This window comes from Canis lupus, chromosome 33 (assembly GCF_003254725.2).
Source record: "Canis lupus dingo isolate Sandy chromosome 33, ASM325472v2, whole genome shotgun sequence".
Classification (NCBI taxonomy): Eukaryota; Metazoa; Chordata; class Mammalia; order Carnivora; family Canidae; genus Canis; species Canis lupus.
Window position 1 is genome coordinate 30,264,095 of NC_064275.1, and position 17,818 is coordinate 30,281,912.

A 17,818-nucleotide genomic window follows, 5' to 3' on the forward strand; every position below is an offset into this window, starting at 1 on the left:
ATACTAAGATTAACTGAATCAACAATTCATCAAAAACTCAAAAACATTTAAAAGCTCACATTAATATATAATAAAATGCTATTTTATCATCCTTTAAAATATAGTAGAAATTAAAATATAAACGTAAAAAAAAAATAAAATAAAATATAAACGTTATAGACTGTATAATGTATCCATTATAATTCAACAATTAACAATTCATGGCAAACTTTGGTTTGTGTAGACACAGCTAAGATATAGACAGATTGATGGAGATATAGATAAAAATATAAAGTGAACTCTGAACTAGTTTATACTAGTTCTTTTTTTAAAGTTTTATTTATTTAAGTAATTTCTATACCCAAGGTGGAGCTTGAACTGACAACCCTGGGATCAGGAGTCGCATGCTCCTCTGCCTGAGCCAGCCAGGTGCCCTTATTTATACTGGTTCTTCTAATTAACACTTAGTCTATTCTCTCTTATATCTGTATGTGCTTTATTGCATAAGAATTATCCTAGTTCCCAAGACACTAGGAATAACAGAGTACTGGATGGTGACTTCATTTTATCCAATATTACACTCACAGCAGCCTTAAAATAACAACAACTAAGACCATGACATCATTATTGAAAACAGCTATTTACTTTCCCTACTTATTATCTTATTTAGAGCATGGTCCAGTAGGGAGATATTACTTTCCCTACTTATTATCTTATTTAGAGCATGGTCCAGTAGGGAGATATATATATATATATATAAACAAACAGCTTAATGGCTAAATTACTCAGAGTAGCTTCTCCCTAGGTATTACTGTTGCAAACTGGATATAATATTTACGTTCATTGTTCTTATTTATTTCCACCTTCAATTTCTAGGGGTTGCTTTTTAAGTTTTTCATTGTTTTTAATAGGTAGGTAAAATAGTTCCAAGGTCATATCTGTAAAATAAAGATATTAAAAAAGTTTAGCTTCTAGTTCTCTCCTACCCTACTCTGTCTTCATTATATATAGACATTTACAGAAAGGTTTATTCTTCCAGGAGTGCCTGGGTGGCTCAGCTGGCTGGGAATTCAACTCTTGATTTTGGCTCATGTCATGATCTCCAGGTTATGAGATCAAACCCTGCACTGGGATCTCTGCTGAACATGGGAGTCTCCTTAAGATTCTTTTTCCCTCTGGCCCTCCAAACCCTCCTCTGCCTCCTCCTTCTAAAAAAAAAAAAAAAAAAAAAGAAAAAAGAAAAAAGAAAAGTTTTTTTCTTCCATTTTAAGTAACAGAAGCAGATACACATGTATATGCAAATATATTTACACACAATATGTGTAATATGTAATTATATATACATTTCTTATTCACACATACATACACATACGGCTCCTTTCTTAAACAGTAACCTACACATTTCTTCCAATATGCTTATTTTACTTAACAGTAAGTATAGCAGTAGTCTTACTAATAGTAAGGACACTGTATATAGTAGCATATATAGATGCCTCTCACTCTTTTTTAATAGCTGTATAGTTCTTCTGCATTAAACCATTATCTCTTACTTACAACAAAATATGGTAAAGAGTCAGATTCTGGTTTATCAGTAAATTTGAAAATTGTTTCCTTTGAACAATTAAGATAACTTTTGATATGACTGAAGTTGTTTGATCTCAGTTCTATTCTCCAAAGATATGTGCTTGTATCCCACATGTTCTTGTACTATGTGGCCTTGACATTCCCCCATCAGGAGGGTGCAGTCTAATCACCCTCTCCTTGAATTTGGGGTGGCCTTATGACTCACAAGCAAACGAATATGGTAGAAATGATTAAATGTGACTTTCAAAATAAGATTAGAAAAGGCCATAAATCTTTTGCCTGTTTCTTTAGGGATGCTTGCTTGACCTGGGGGAAGACAGATAATATGGAAAAAGTCTGAGAACCCTCATAGCACCATGCTGCAGAGGTCCCATGATGGTGTTCTGAGCCCAAATTTCTAGCCAGTTATCACCGAGGCTCAAGACAAAAGGAGTAAACCCATTTTGGACCCTCATCCAGTAGCTGAATCCCATTAAGTGACATCAGTCTATGCCACAAAGACCAACCAGACAAAACCGTGACTGAATTCCTCATCTACAGAATCCATAACATGGTTACTGTTTTGATACACTAAGCTTTGGACAAGTTATGAAACAATAGTAACTAGAACATACTCTTGCTATGCAGTCTATTTCATTTGTTTACACACACAAATACAAAAGAAGAAGCCTTCCTAAATTTAAAAATACATTAATTCCTAAAACAAGGAATTATATAAATACATTTTATAAATGTATTAAGTAATTTCAAACATTAATATTTTGTTCTTATAAAATATTCAGATATTTCATAAAACAGATTTAAATAAATTTTATACACTTTCAAAAATAAATACATAAATATAAAATTAGGGAAGTTTATTCTTCTAATGGTAACCTTTTGTTTAGCTTTTGCCCCCTTCACCATGAGCAATCTCTCAGAGCTAAACTGAAATATCCTTTTATATACAGTTAAAACTTTAAAGTAATTAGAAAGCTTATGTTATTTTCATAGCATCTCCAAATTTTCCCCATTTTCTGATAATTGTACTGTATCCAAACTATCAAAGCATACAGTCTTTTCATATCATATACTCTCTTCCTTACAACTATATTAATTGCTAGCACTAGTCCTTAGAGATCAGCATCTCTATCATTCTGGGTGTCTGAAATTTATTTTCTTCTCAGAGTGTTTATATGAACAATTATCACTGAATATCAATCTGTTATTTATACATTTGACTTCCGCCTTTATATGTGAGAGTCTATTCTATTCAATTTCTTTGATTCTTTGAGTATGTTGACTCCCACTGTTTCCTATAAGCTATTGCTGATGAAATTCTAATAACTATCTCATTTTCTTTCCTTTAAAGAGCTTTTTTTTTTTTTAAACCTTTGGCCTGGAATTCCACTGAAATTTTTGTTTTTTTATTTTGAGATTTTTATTATTTATTTGTGAAGTTAAAAATGAGTGATAGAAATTGAAAGCTGCCATACAATTTTTGGTTTGTTCCCAATTTGTTTTCAGTTTCATTGCTGTCCTGAACAGATGGAACAGGACAGACCAGTCCTGGGAGAAGGGAGATGGAAAGCATCCCAGGGATTGGAACTCAGCAGAAAAGGAAGAGCAGAGAGGCTGAGGAGCTTGCTGGAGGTTGGAGAGCAGGATGTGTGTATTTTTCTTGTAATTCCAATAATTTTATGAGAATATTTCTCAGTGCTGGTTATCATCTTAGGTATATAGAATATCTTTTTGATATATAGTTTGTTTTTTATTTAATTTTAGGAAGGTTTTCTTGTTTTTACATTGTTAGTATTTGTCCTATATGCTTTGTTTTAGTTTTTTCCTATGAGACTTCTGCATATATGTTGAATATTCTTTGCCTACTTTATCTGTCATTCTCATATCTTTCTTAATTCCCTGCTTTTAAAAATTAATACATTTTGAGAGTAACTTGCCTCCCTGATGTCTCATCACCCTTGAATACTTTATAGGAAATACTATGTATTTCCTATAAATAATGGAAATTTTCTTATATTAACAACAAAGCCATCAAAATAAAAAAGTAACATTAATACATCTAATGCCCACACCCCACTAAAGTTTCCCCAATGATGAATGCGCTGTGCCTCAAAGGGGGCTATTTTTTTTAAAGATTTTATTTATTTATTCATGAGAGACAGAGAGATGCAGAGACACAAGCAGAGGGAGAAGCAGGCTCCATGCAGGGAGCCCGACGTGGGACTCGATCCTGGGTCTCCAGGATCACACCCCAGGCTGAAGGTGGTGCTAAACTGCTGAGCCACCCGGACTGCCCAGAAGGGCCTAGTTTGAAACCATGAGTTGTCATATCTGAGCATATGAGCATTTAGTTGTCGTATCTCTTTAGTTTCCTTCAGACACAGCAGTTCCTCAGTCTTCCCTTGGCTTTGTAATCTTGATACTATTGAAGATTACAGGTCAATTATTTTGTAGACTGTCTCGCACTTTAGGTTTGTCTGATGTTTCCACATGACTAGATTCTGGTTATGCAAATCTGGCAGGAATCATGGAAGAGATGTTATGTTCTCCCCACTGCACTCTAGCAGGTAGTTTACAATTCTTTTTTGTCTCATTACTAATGTTATCAACTTTTAGCACTTGATTCTCTGTGAAATTACTTTTTCCCTTTGCAAATGACAAGTCACTGAAATCATATACACTTCCTCCATTCTCATCAAACCTCCAGCTAATTCTATTTTTTTTATTAGTAAAGACTCATGATTTCAAAGTTTACTTAGTACAGTATAACCTCAAATTATTGCTCAATTTAGCCAGTGTGAACACTTTCAAACTGGGTATTCTGTCCTTTTTTTTTTTTTTTTTTTTTTAAAGATTTATTTATTTATTCATTCAGAGAGAGCGAGAGAGAGGCAGAGACACAGGCAGAGGGAGAAGCAGGCTCCATGCAGGAAGCCCAATGCGGGACCCGATCCTGGGTCTCCAGGATCACACCCCAGGTTGCAGGCGGCGCTAAACCGCTGCGCCACCAGGGCTGCCCGTATTCTGTCCTTTTGACATATCTCCATCATTCCTCGAGCATTTCTTTGCTCTCTGGCACAGAATATTACAGAGTAATTCTAGTAGTTTCCTTGTCCCACCCCTGGAACTGGCCATTAATCCAAACAGCCTTGGGGAAGAGTATTTAGAGGCCAAGATCTGAGTGTTAGGTGTACTCACTGCTATTGGTCGCAGGCTCTCTCACTGCATAGGGCTAGAGAATTTTATACACACACACGTAAAATAGACACACATTTATAACTATAGTTATGTTTATATAAATTGAAAACATGCTTATACCAATTTCTCCAATTCTAATCTAATATAGGTTTATATTTAAGTTTTCTCCCTTTCCATATTTAGCACTATTCTAAAAATGAAAATTACAGATAACATTACCTTCAGCATATATGTATTCATTGGATCACTCTCTGTATGTAAGGAGTCTTCTGTCTCTACTACCTTGACTGGGCTTTAACCAGTCTCATGTGTTACCTCCTCACTCTGCTCAGACTCTGACTCCTCACACCAGAGCAATACCCCACACAGAAGTCCTCTCTTCATGATTAAGTCCTAATGGGTCACCATAGCTGTCTCCAAACTCCCAAATCTGTAATGCAGATAACTACCCTACTATACTCCAACTAATGGCTTTTATGACTAAGTTGATCAGGATATGGAAGGTAAGGAGCTCTTATTTTTGATTTTAAAAAATATCCTCATTTTTACCTACTTACTTTAAGGAAATATCATGCTCCTCTTTGTTAAACTTAATTTTTGAAATAACATTTTTATTTTTAATAATTTTCAAAATTTTATCAACTCATTTACATTGTTCTTTCAAATACTCCATACTTAAGGTTACACTTTTCATTTATTTCATGGGCATGTTTTTCTGGCATACTTTCACTGTGGAGATGTTATTCTGATCCTTATTTTCATATTTCAAACAGATTTCTTTCTTTTTTTTTTTTAGCATGCTTTTATATATATATTTTTAAGATTTTATTTATTTATTCATGAGAGACAGAGAGAGAGACAGAGAGAGAGACACAGGCAGAGGGAGAAGCAGGCTCCATGCAGGGAACCTGACATGGGACTCGATCCCTGGTCTCCAGGATCACACCCCAGCTGAAGGTGGCGCTAAACCACTAAGCCACCTGGGCTGCCCTCCAACAGATTACAATTGGATTCAATTGTCTGTTTCTGTTGTTAATTTTTACGTGAAATTAGTTTTCCTGAAAAAAAATTTTTTTTAATATTTTATTTGAGAGACAGCACACAAGCATGGATGCACAAGGGGGGGGGGAAGGGCAGAAGGAAAGGGAGAAGTAGACCCCTACTGAGCAGAGAGCCCAACATGGGGCTGGAGTCCAGGACCCTGAGATCATGACCTGAGTTGAAGGCAGATGCTTAACTGACTGAGCCACCCAGGTGACTCAGTTTTTCTGAACTTTTAGATAAGCCTATTTTGGATCAGGATGCCTTTTCTGTCTTCACAGGTCTGGAGTTCCCTCATTTGTTGTTTCGGACAAATGTTCAAAGATACTATCTCACACTGAGATTTCCTAGTGGTGTATTTTCCTCCTACTTGTCTGTACCTTCTGTTTCCTTTGGCTCTATTATCCTTATACTCCTGAATCTGGATTTTATTCTTAGAAGTTTTCCCTTGATTTGGGGTTTTGTACTGAAATGGAGCTATCATTGGTTAATTGTGTTGGAGGGCCCAGACTGTTCCATCTCTCTTATACCTTACTGTAGATCCCCTGTGCTTAAAATGTAGATTGTGCAAAAACCCTTACAATTGTAGGTGCTGTTCTCAAATTGGGCACTGCCTTTTCTAGTGAGTACTGACTGGCTTTTGGGCTTCTTGTGCTGCTTCCCCTTGTACAGATCCTGGTAATATAGGGTCTCACAGCTGTTGAGAACTTGTTTATATTTGCTTGTATTTGGGGCTCATGGGGATATCCTTTTATCTAGTTTTGTCAGAGATCTGTTAATAAATTTTGGTTTTGCTATCCATTTTTTTTTTTTTTTTTTCCTGGAAATAGGGGAGGCGGTAGTTCTGGGCAATTCAACTTTAAATCTACTATCCTATTTTTAATTTTCTATTTGTCCCACTGCTCTATTAATCCATTAGTTTAGTGATTGTCCTAGAAAATGATTAGGAAATGGTAAGTTTTCAATATTTATACTTTTGTTTTTAATATTTTAATCTTTTTAAAAAATTTTAAAAGATTTTATTTATTCATGAGAGACACAGAGAGAGAGAGAGGCAGAGACATAGGAAGAGGGAGAAGTAGGCTCCCTGTGGGGAGCCTGATGCAGGACTCCATCCCAGGACCTAGGGATCACAACCTGAGACAAAGGCAGATGCTCAACCACTGAGCCATCCAGGTGCCCTTATTCTAATCTTTTAAATATCTAATTTGTACATTTACTCAGTCATTCATTCATTTTAAAACTTTTATTTTTTAAGTAATTTCTACACCCAATGTGGGGCTTGACTTAACAACACTGAGATCAAGAGTTAACGTGCTCTCCCAAGCCAGCCAGGTTCTCCATAATTTCATTTTTAAGGATTTTTAAAAAAAATTTTATTGAGAGAGAGAGAGAGAGAGAGAGAGGCAGAGGGAGAAGCAGGCTCCATGCAGGGAGCCCGACGTGGGATTTGATCCCGGTCTCCAGGATCACACCCCGGGCCGCAGGTGGCGCTAAACTGCTGCGCCACTGGGGCTGCCCCATAATTTCATTTTTAATAATGACTCTGTTTAACAACTACTTTGCACAATTCCCGAAAATCTGACAATTTGGCTCTTGTAAGCCATTGTATCACAGCTCTTATACAAATGCGATGTCTGTGCTTCTTTAGCTGAGTTCCTAGTTTTCCTTCACTTTTGCTTGATAATCCCTTACTGACTTAACAGCTCTTGTTCATTATATTTCATACAGCATTACTAGTTGTTTTCAGTGATTTTGCCAGTTGAATTAATGAGAGTTCTAATGACTTAAAACATTATACATTTTAGAAATTTAAAAACCTTCTGTAAAAAGAACACATTTTTTTCCCCCACATTCTTTTTTTTTTATAGTAAAGAATACTCTTTCCTAAGAAGTAACTAAGCTATTACAAGTAGCAGTTAAAGTCTCAGATATTCAACATTTAAGATACTGGAGTATTAAGTCAATTTTGTTAATTTCTTAAATTTGTGTCTCAAATTTAGTACTGTGTTTACTTTATTCAGATCTTCTTTACTTACTATTAAAATCACATCACAACTTAGTCTAGGAAAGCTACCACTGGGAGAGAGTTGAAATGTTACACAGAAAGTTTTCTCTATTCAATATTCCAGAATTTCCGAACTTTGTCATCAAATATATTTAGGGAAGTCTCTGAACTGCTGGCTACAGGTTAAATAATATATATGCTTATAAGAGGAGAAGATAATGTTTAATAGATGATTGTCTGCATTTTATTCCCCTTTTCAACTTCTTTTTTTTTTTTAATTTTTATTTATTTATGATAGAGAGAGAGAGAGAGAGAGAGGCAGAGACACAGGCAGAGGGAGAAGCAGGCTCCATGCACCGGGAGCCCGACATGGGATTCGATCCCCGGTCTCCAGGATCACACCCTGGGCCAAAGGCAGGCGCTAAACCCCTGCGCTACCCAGGGATCCCCCCCCTTTTCAACTTCTAATCTTTGTTTTGACCCTGCCAGAAGTGAAAAGATGGAAGAAATTAGGGGAAGAGAGTGGAAATAAATTGTACCTCCCCCAATCTCTTTGAAACTTCCAATCCCAACTATGAAATATAAAACTCATTAATGAGTTTATTTAATTTAAAAACTCTATAATGAAATATATTAATTAAATATAGAACTTAACATCTGAGAGCAGTACCTCTCAGAGAATAGATAGGACTGATTTAAAGAAAGAAAAAGGGAACTGTTTTGAGTAAGAAAGCAGGCTGCTTAGGTAGTAGAAAGATATAGGAAGGAAAGTAAGACACTAAAACAAAACTTAATTAGGAAGCCACTATAGGAAATCACTATAAGAGATGACAAATGCTTTTTTACAAAGAAATGCCACTGGTCCACAATAAAACCTTTCCATTTAGTCTGTACTTCGACTTTCTTTGGTTGTTACCAGAAGGAATAAGGGAAATAAAATGAGGAAGCTGGGATTAAAACTCTACTTCTGCAGTTGAGATTGGCTGATTTATGCAGTTGAGATTTATTTTATTTTATTTTTTAAAGATTTTACTTATTTATTCGAGAGAGAGAGAGAGAGAGAGAGAGAGGCGCAGAGACACAGGCAGAAGGAGAAGCAGGCTCCATGCAGGGAGCCTGATGTGGGACTTGATCCCGGGACTCCAGGATCACGCCCGGGACCGAAGGCAGGTGCCAAACCACTGCGCCCCCCAGGGATCCCCTGCAGTTGAGATTTAAATTAAAGCTTTGGAATTCAGACAAGTGGCTCTAACTAAACCTCTCAATTTTTCTAGATTTCGTTTTAGCCATTTAAAAATTAGGAATAATATAAACTTCAAGAAATGTTTTTTTCTTGCAGAAAAAAAAATTAAGACAACCAATAGGAAAGAAAAAGTAAGTTTCATGTTAAGTTTAATTATTTTTATCTCTTTTTCCTTTAATAGTGTCATTGCAATATAATCAATTATTTTTTTAACCAAAAATATAGATTAAAGGTCTGAAAACTGATATAGTACTAGTACACTTGAGGAACAACAAGATAGAGTATTTGAGGTTAGGGCTTTTCAGGATGTGAGGACCCACCTGGAACCCAGAGTTGTCATAAAGATTATTTTAAACTGAAGACATTAGAGATTCAACGAATAATAATAATAATAATAATAATAATAATAATAATAAAAACAAAAAAGCTTTCCTGGAGCTTCCCTTATCTAAACAAAAGAAGCAACTTTGGGAAGTAAGGCAGTCATAAATCCCTTCTCCTGGAGAGTACTATGGCTTTGAGATGGAAAGACTACTCTTAGGTATACAGACAAACATTATCACAAACTTTCTTCTAAAAATCTATTTGTTTATACCGTAGAAGGTTTTTCTTTCCACTCTTTTCTCCATACTAAGTTAGGTATATAAGCCACGAATGAGCCCTACCTTCTTTTGCTGGCTCCTCCTAGGCATATAAAATAAATCCTTTCTCATGTGAATCTGTCTTCTGTCAGTTTAAGCTGCAGGCCCCAGCAAGTGAAACTAAAAGGTTAGAGAGCCAAGTTTTTCCTCTTCTACAAAGAGGCTAGAATAAATCTTAACCACTTAATAGCTGTGTAACTGCCATTATTACTTAAACTTTTTGTGCCTTTGTTTACTCATCTGTAATGTAAAATGGAGATAAACAGTGCCTACCTTATAGGCTTCATGGGAATTAAAAGAGTTCATAAATGTAACAATGTAACTATGGCTAGCACCATATTTGGCATACAATTTTTTTCTATTATATTCTATTACTTAACTCATAGGAAGTTCTTGACAGATCAGGAACTATTTGCCAAAATATTGTAACTTCTGAATATGGAGTCAAAAACAAGCAGAGTAATTCCAGGGCCTGTGTTTGATTAGAGCTATAGATTCTGAAAGATAAAAACTTACTCCTACCAAAAGCTTACCTCTTTGCTCTTTGTCTGCTTGTATGAATACATGTATGTCAGACTATCAGTGAGGCAGAGAATCCCAAGGGATTCATCATTAGTAAAGTGAAGATACTAACTACAGAGAGATGAATGATTATCAGTGTTACTTTATACTTCTTAAAATGGTCAGTAAGAGAGAAATCTGAGCCTTCAACTTATATCTTTGGCCTTCATAGCAGTTACACATTGATGATGTGGAATATATATTTTTATAAAGTGCTGTACAACAAAAATACATTTATTAAAAATACATAATAATAAAATGAAACATAAAACTATACCATTACTGCCTTATAAACAAACGTATAAGAAGCAATACAACAAGGAGGAGACAGGTGCTTTCAAAGTACCCAAAAGTTTTAAATTTTAACTCCTATTTTTGGTCTTCTTTTTTTTTTTAATCTATGATGTCATTTCTTCTCTGCCCATCTAAATCCTATCCATTCTTTAGATTGCCAGTTAAACCCCAATCCTACTTTATGATCTCTTTTCTCATGTTGGCAACATAAAGTACTTCTCCTTGAATTCCTAAGGCAAAGGCTGCCTTCTGTGCTCTATCGGTACTTACCTTGTTTTTATCAGGCAACAGTACCATAGCTATGTTAAAAGAATACAGTAAATGTCAACACTGCCAGACTAAGCACTCACTAAAATATTCCCAGTGAAAAGTATTTAGATTTTGAAGGTAATAGATAGAGGACTGAATCCTATTACTAGCTTTGTTATTAGTCTATCTCATTATCTGTATGTAGAGATACAGCTACATATTTAATAAGGCTCTAGAGCAAGCTTTAAATAAATAATAAACAAACAGGCACCTAAACATAGAATTATAAACTGTGTTAAGTGTTATAAGAAAAATACTGCAGTGCTATCAGAAATAGAACCATGAGAAAGAGCCAGCCATACAAAGAACAGGGAAAAAGAAGACTCTAAGAAAGTACAGGATGATCCGAGAATTAGGATAGTATATGATGCGATAAAGGGTCTGAAAGAAGACCCGTACTGTTAGAGCCTAAGAAGAAAAGGAAGGAATAGAGGGCATGCAGTGATCACACGTGTTTTGATGTGCTCAGTCACACAGTGCCTTCTTTGCAGGTCCTATTAAAGGGTTTAGATTTTATTCAGAGTTCAATGAAAATGTTTTAAATGGGAAATGACACAATGACACACAAACTTTGTATTTAAAAAGATCATTTTGCTTAATGAGCAGGGAAAGGATTGGAGAAAATCAAGAAAGAACTTGTTAGAGGCTATTAGAATAGTTTAGGTAAGAGAGGATAGTGGTTTGGCTAGGGAAGTAACTAGTTGACACAGAGATCAGAAAGGAAAGGGAGGTCAAGGAAGACCTTGAGGCTTCTGGCTTAAGAATCAGTGGAAGTGTCATGGACTGAAATGGTAAAATAATTGTTTCAGGCATGCTCAATTGCAAACACCATAGAGAAATACAGCTGGTGACATCAAATAAGATAATAGTAAGTTTGGCACTCAGGAGATATTCAGAAAAAAAAAACTCCACATCTATAAGAGTAACTAACATAAGGGTCTAGCCTAGAAAGAGAAACACCAACTGAACAGTAGCTACTTGAATAATCAAAGTAGAATGCAAAATCTCCTTGATAAAAGAATGGCTCCATCAAGAGAACAGTTTAAATTTTAATTACAACTGAAGAAAAAGTATCAACTAAAATATCAATCAGAAAGCTTCATATAGAAGCTTCATATAGATTTCATATAGAAATCACAAAAAAGAAAAGAGAAGAAGACTAGAGTACAAGCACAGAAAAAGATAATCTAAAAGGAAGATTCTTGGGCCCAATCAATAACTATTCAAGGAAAACAGTAGTCCACCCTTCCCAACCATCAATGGCCAAGTATATCTAGTGCAGACAGATAGAAGTTAGGCTTAGTTAAAAGGTGCTAAACATAAAAAAATGGTAAAGTTAACTATCCTGGTTCTGGTCTATGCTTACCAAACATCAGAGCATAGCTCTTCTTTCCATCAATTTTTAACTCCTTATTAAATACAACTCAGTATTTTCACCTGGGTCTCAGAAGATTCTTTCTTGATAAACATTAAATAGAATGTCTGAATTTAGATGATTTTGAATCAATTTTCTATCGTGTTGATTCACTTCCTTTTAATTCAGTAAAGTTTTCTTGAACATATAATTTCAAGCATTTATTCTCTTCTTTACAAAATTTTGTTTAGAAAGTCTAATTATGTATATATTTCATATATATCCTTGCCTGTCTTCCATTGCCTAATATTTTCTAATCTTTTAAAAATCTCCTTATTTGTTTCATTTTATTTTTCCTCCTGTATCCTCTATTGATTTTTCTGCAGTGTCTCTTTGTCTTTGAGCTCAATTTAAGAAATTACTTTCTTCTTCTTTCTTGGGTTTTGCTATCTCAAAATCAATCTCTTGGGTTGTGAAGCCATTTTTCCATACAGTTCTTACACTTCTATTTAGTGGTCTTCTCTCAAAGAAATGAATGCATTACTTGTTGAAAACATTAAGATCAAATTTTTATCTCATCTATGCCAATGCTTTTTGTGTGTGTATGTAACTAACTTTTATGTGTTGCTAAGTTTTGCTGTTTGTTTTCACCGGTTCTTATTAATATCTTTGTATGAATGCAGGGACAGTTACTTTTTAACTGCTTAGTACTGAATAAGTGGATTTTGCTGGACCAGCTATGGTAGCTGAACTAGAAAGTTAAGGGGTGCAGGAAGGATGGAAGCACAGTATCTTCATGGCCTTTGAAACCAAAGGACTGTCACATTATCTGATACTTGTATTAAGACATATTCCTTTACTCCAAAACTACTCTTCTTCTCTAAACCAAACCACATCAAGGATGGGCTTCTGTTTTAGCATGTTCACTCCAATTCCCATGAAGCTTGCCAAAACCAAAGGATGAGGTTTTTATACCTCAAAAAAAGTTCCTCACCTTTAGAGTGAGTAATTTTCTGTCGTTTTCTAAGTTCTGCCACCACTGAGAATTCTCAGCATTCCATGTTTTTACTCTTCTCTCTTTCTATGTAGCTTCTGCTGGATCTCAAGTTGCATAAGCAAGCTTTTGCCTATATTTTGTTGTCAAGGGGGCTTAATGTGAGGTGGAGTTGTATCAGAAGAGCATGTATATTTTATTTTCCTTGTTGCTTTTATATGTTTTCTGAGGCCAGATATTGACTTACCTTTGAACATACCTAAATAGTCTAGATTCCTTATGCACATATATAAATGAGAGGCCTTCTATTACACTGGGAAGCCAGTATCTTAGTACATATTGATAACTTGGCTTCCATATAGTATACCTATAGGGCAAGAATGTGCTGGCCAGAAGATTAAAGGCATGTGTGGTCCCAATGGAGGTTTTGTTTTTCACTGAATTAAAAAATTGACATTCTGATTTCATATATTAGTCTCTGTTTGGTTAGTGTGAATTTATTTGGAACTTATCTATTATGTAAATGGATTTATCTCTGTCCAGTTAATGGACCTAAAATGCTGAGGTTAACAACAATACATATTATGAAATAGCAAGGAAAGCCATATATGCTACTTTGATTAGCCAAAAAAATTTATTTGGTTTTGTTACAAAAATAAATCCTGACCTAAGAAAAAAATAAATATTAACAGTTGCTAAATCAGAAATTATTTCACTGACTCCTTTAGTCACATCATCCCTTCCTTCTTCACCTTGTTGTTTGTGAACATTACCTGCTATGCTATGTATTCTTCTGGGTGTTTAAGCTTTTAAAATTCCACTGAGGTTTTACTGGAGAAGTGGTTATGTTGATGTACACTAGAGTTTTACATACATTTAAACATGGCATGACCTCAAATTTTCCATTACCACTTTCTTTCCCTAGGAACTTAGGTCACGTCCACGATACTTCATTATCTAGAAACATATTACATTCCAAACTTGTATTTTTCTCTCTTTATTTTAAACAGCAACAAGGGCTATTAAAAACATATCTTAAATCTTGATATAAACAATATAATCTAATTCAAAAGTCAGAAAAGGGGATGACATAATTTTCTTTGGCAATGCTACCTATCATTGCATATGGTTTTTATGATCCTTTGGGATCACTGAGTTAATAACACGGATATGTGTTTGATTAGAGGACAGATTTTAAAAAATAAACACTTGAAAATTAACCCAATAACAGTGAAATACTCAAATTCCTATAGCCTACTGACCACACTTTGACATGGGTAGTGAACTATAGGTTCAGACTAAACAAATGCTACATTAATAAAAGAGATCAAAATATAAAAAAAGTTAAGCTTGGAAAGTTAAACATTATTAAAAGGAAGAATTCTAAAAACTGAAATAAACAATAAAGAATTTTACTACCTTCAGGCCGATACTGTGCAACAATCGTGACAGCTTGGCCAGCATTTTTTAAAGCAGCTGCTGCTTGCTCATGGCTGGCAGTTCTGAGGTCAACACTGTTTACCTGTAAATCAAATCAAATCTTAAATTTCAAAGAAATTATTCACACTGATTAGAAACCACAATAGCCTACATTCTGAGAAGCACAGATAAAATTACTATCAATGAAAGCAATTTTATTCACGAAGAGTACTTTGCTTAACATCAAGTCAGCAATGCCGAAACATTTTCTTCTAGGTTTTCTGGGAAGTCCTCTACCAATCTCTTGGGAAAAATACCTTAATTTGATAACATGAAATCTCAATAAATGTCATTATTTCATACATAACTCATTCACTAGAAACTCATTTCTAGTTCATTTCACTAGAAACTCAAGCAATGGAGGGTTTTTCATTTTGTATGCAGCATCCTTTTGACTTCTGCCTTACTTTCACTCCTACTACTCATTTCAGTTCCAATTCTCAAACTAAGGTCCCATTCTTTTGGAGTAACAAGAAGGCAAGTATTTAAAAGTATTAATACAGCTCAGATTTCAGGGACTGATATTTAAATAGAGTAAATATTATTAAATGAACAAGGAGACATGTTTTGAAGACAGAGCACTTCCTTGAGTGAAATAATTAGTGATCAATTCAACTCAAGAATAAACAACTTCATTCTTATTTCTGAAATGCTGCTGATACCTAGTATATACTGCAAGCACACTACCTTAAGACATTGTACCTTTCCCACTATTAGCAAAACTTAAATGGAAATTCATGGTAGCATTATATTCAAATGGTAGTAACTTTAAAATCAAGTTGTTTTTCCCTCTAAAAACCAGCAGTGAATGGATTACAATAATGCTTGAAACCTTGATCAAATATTTTTGGAAAGGAAGAACTGTCATGCAATTCTTATATGAAAGCATGTTTTGTCAACATCAAGTCTCAAACCTGTTAAAGACCACATACCAATTTTGGAAAAAATGACTAGGAGTCCAGAAATTCTTGGGATTATAAAATTTATATAAAAGAACACTTTAACCATATAAAGACCAGATATTTGATATTATCTACAAAGGATGTCATTATGCAGGTAAGTTAAAATAAACACACATAAAGAAAGTTTTCATTTAAATTCCAGTTAACATACAGCGTAATGTTAGTTTCAGGGGTACAATTTAGTGATTCACACTTCTATATAATACCCATTGCTCATCACAAGTGCACTTCCTAATCCTCATTACCTATTTACCCCATCCCCCTGCCTATCTCCCTTCTAGTAACCATCATCGGTTTGTTTTCGGTAGTTAAGAGTGTTTTATGGCTTGCTTCTCTTTTTCCCTCTGCTCATGTTTTGTTTCTTAAATTCCACGTTTAAGTGAAATCATAGGTATTTGTCTTTCTCTGACTGACTTACTTAACTTTGCATAATATTCTAGCTTCGTCTTTTTTTTTTTTTTTTTAAGATTTTCTTTATTCGAGAGGGAGGGAGAGAGGGGGAGGGGGGGGCAGAGACACAGGCAAAGGGAGAAGCAGGCTTCCCATGGGGAGCCTGATGTGGGACTCGATCCCAGGTCTCCAGGATCATGCCCTGGGCCAAAGGCAGCACTAAACCGCTGAGCCACCCGGGCTGCCCTAGCTTCGTCTATGTCTTGCAAATGGCAGGATTTCGTTCTTTTTTATGGCTGAGTAACATTCCATTGTGTGTGTGTGTGTGTGTGTGTGTGTGTGTGTGTTTGTATAAAAATATATTTAAGGGATCCCTGGGTGGCACAGCGGTTTGGCGTCTGCCTTTGGCCCGGGGCGCGATCCTGGAGACCTGGGATCGAATCCCACGTTGGGCTCCCTGCATGGAGCCTGCTTCTCCCTCTGCCTGTGTCTCTGCCTCTCTGTCTCTCTCTGTGTGGCTATCATGAATAAATAAATAAAATCTTTAAAATATATATATATATATATATATATATATATATATATATATATATATACATTTAAGAGTATTTTTACATCTATATACATAAGGAATATTGGTTTGTTGTTTTCTCTTCCCATTAGGTCCTTGGCTTGATAAAACAATAATATTTTGCTCATAAAATGAGTTGGGAAGACTCTTCATGTCTATTCCTTTTTTTGGGAGGTTTGTGAACGACTGGTGTTAATTCTTCTTTAAAGGTTGGTAGACCATACCAGTGAAACCATCTGGTTCTGAGCTTTTATCTTTGCAAAGTGTTTTATCAATTCAGTCTCCTTAATTGTAACAGAACTATACAGATTTTCTATTTCTTTTTGAGTCAGTTTTAATAGTTTGTCTTTTTAGAAATAAATCAACAATGATATATATATAGTATATATAATATATACATTATATAATCTATAGAACACATTCATTATAAATGTCCCTGGTTTTAATAACAATTTTTATCTTTGCTTTCTTTGTATATTAGTATAGTCACTCTGTTTCTTGATTACTGCTTACATAGTATATTTTTTCCAACCTTTTAGTTTTAATCTTTGTTGAAAAGTAAACCACTGTTGAATCAAAATTGTGTCTATCATAGTATATAGTTGATTTTTTTTTAAAGGTTTGAGAGAGGGAGCACTCAAGTTCGTGTGCAAGGGAGGAGAGGGGTGGAGGAAGAGGGAGAGAATCTCAAGCAGACTGCCCAGGGAGTGCGGAGCCCAACACAGGGTTCAATCTCACCACCCTGAGATTGTGACCTGAGCTAAAATCAAGAGTCAGCTCAACTGACTGAGCCACCCAGGTGCTCCCTGGATCATGTTTTTTAACATCTACTCTATTTTTTAATTAGAATGTTTATTTCAGGGATACCTGGATAGCTCAGTGGTTGGGCGTCTGCCTTCAGCTCAGGGCGTGATCCCAGAATCTGGGATGGAGTCCCACATCAGGCTCCCTGCGAAGAGCCTGCTTCTCTCTCTGCCTCTCTCTCTATCTCTCATGAATAAATAAAATCTTAAAAAAATGTTTAGTTCATTTACATTTAATGTAGTTATTGAAAAAGTTAATTATGTCATCTATTTTTGCTATTTGTTTTCTTCACATCTGATCTTTTTTGTTCCTTTATTCCTCCATTTCTACCTTCTTTTGTTAAACAAGTAGTAACTAGTGTACCGTTTTAACTTCCTTATTATATTTATTTTCAGTTATCTTAGTG

At 35.1% G+C, this 17,818-nt stretch overlaps 1 protein-coding gene across 30 annotated transcripts in view; it reads right to left on the reverse strand.

The window, feature by feature from the left end:
* The window catches only part of DLG1 (discs large MAGUK scaffold protein 1), a 236,889-nt gene that overhangs the window by 43,315 nt on the left and 175,756 nt on the right, over window positions 1-17,818 (reverse strand). For all 30 annotated transcript variants that reach the window (XM_049105598.1, XM_025473488.3, XM_049105596.1 and 27 more), the window contains one exon: window positions 14,626-14,728. In XM_049105598.1, coding sequence (XP_048961555.1) covers window positions 14,626-14,728 — 103 coding nt within the window. The remainder of the gene's footprint in view (window positions 1-14,625; window positions 14,729-17,818) is intronic.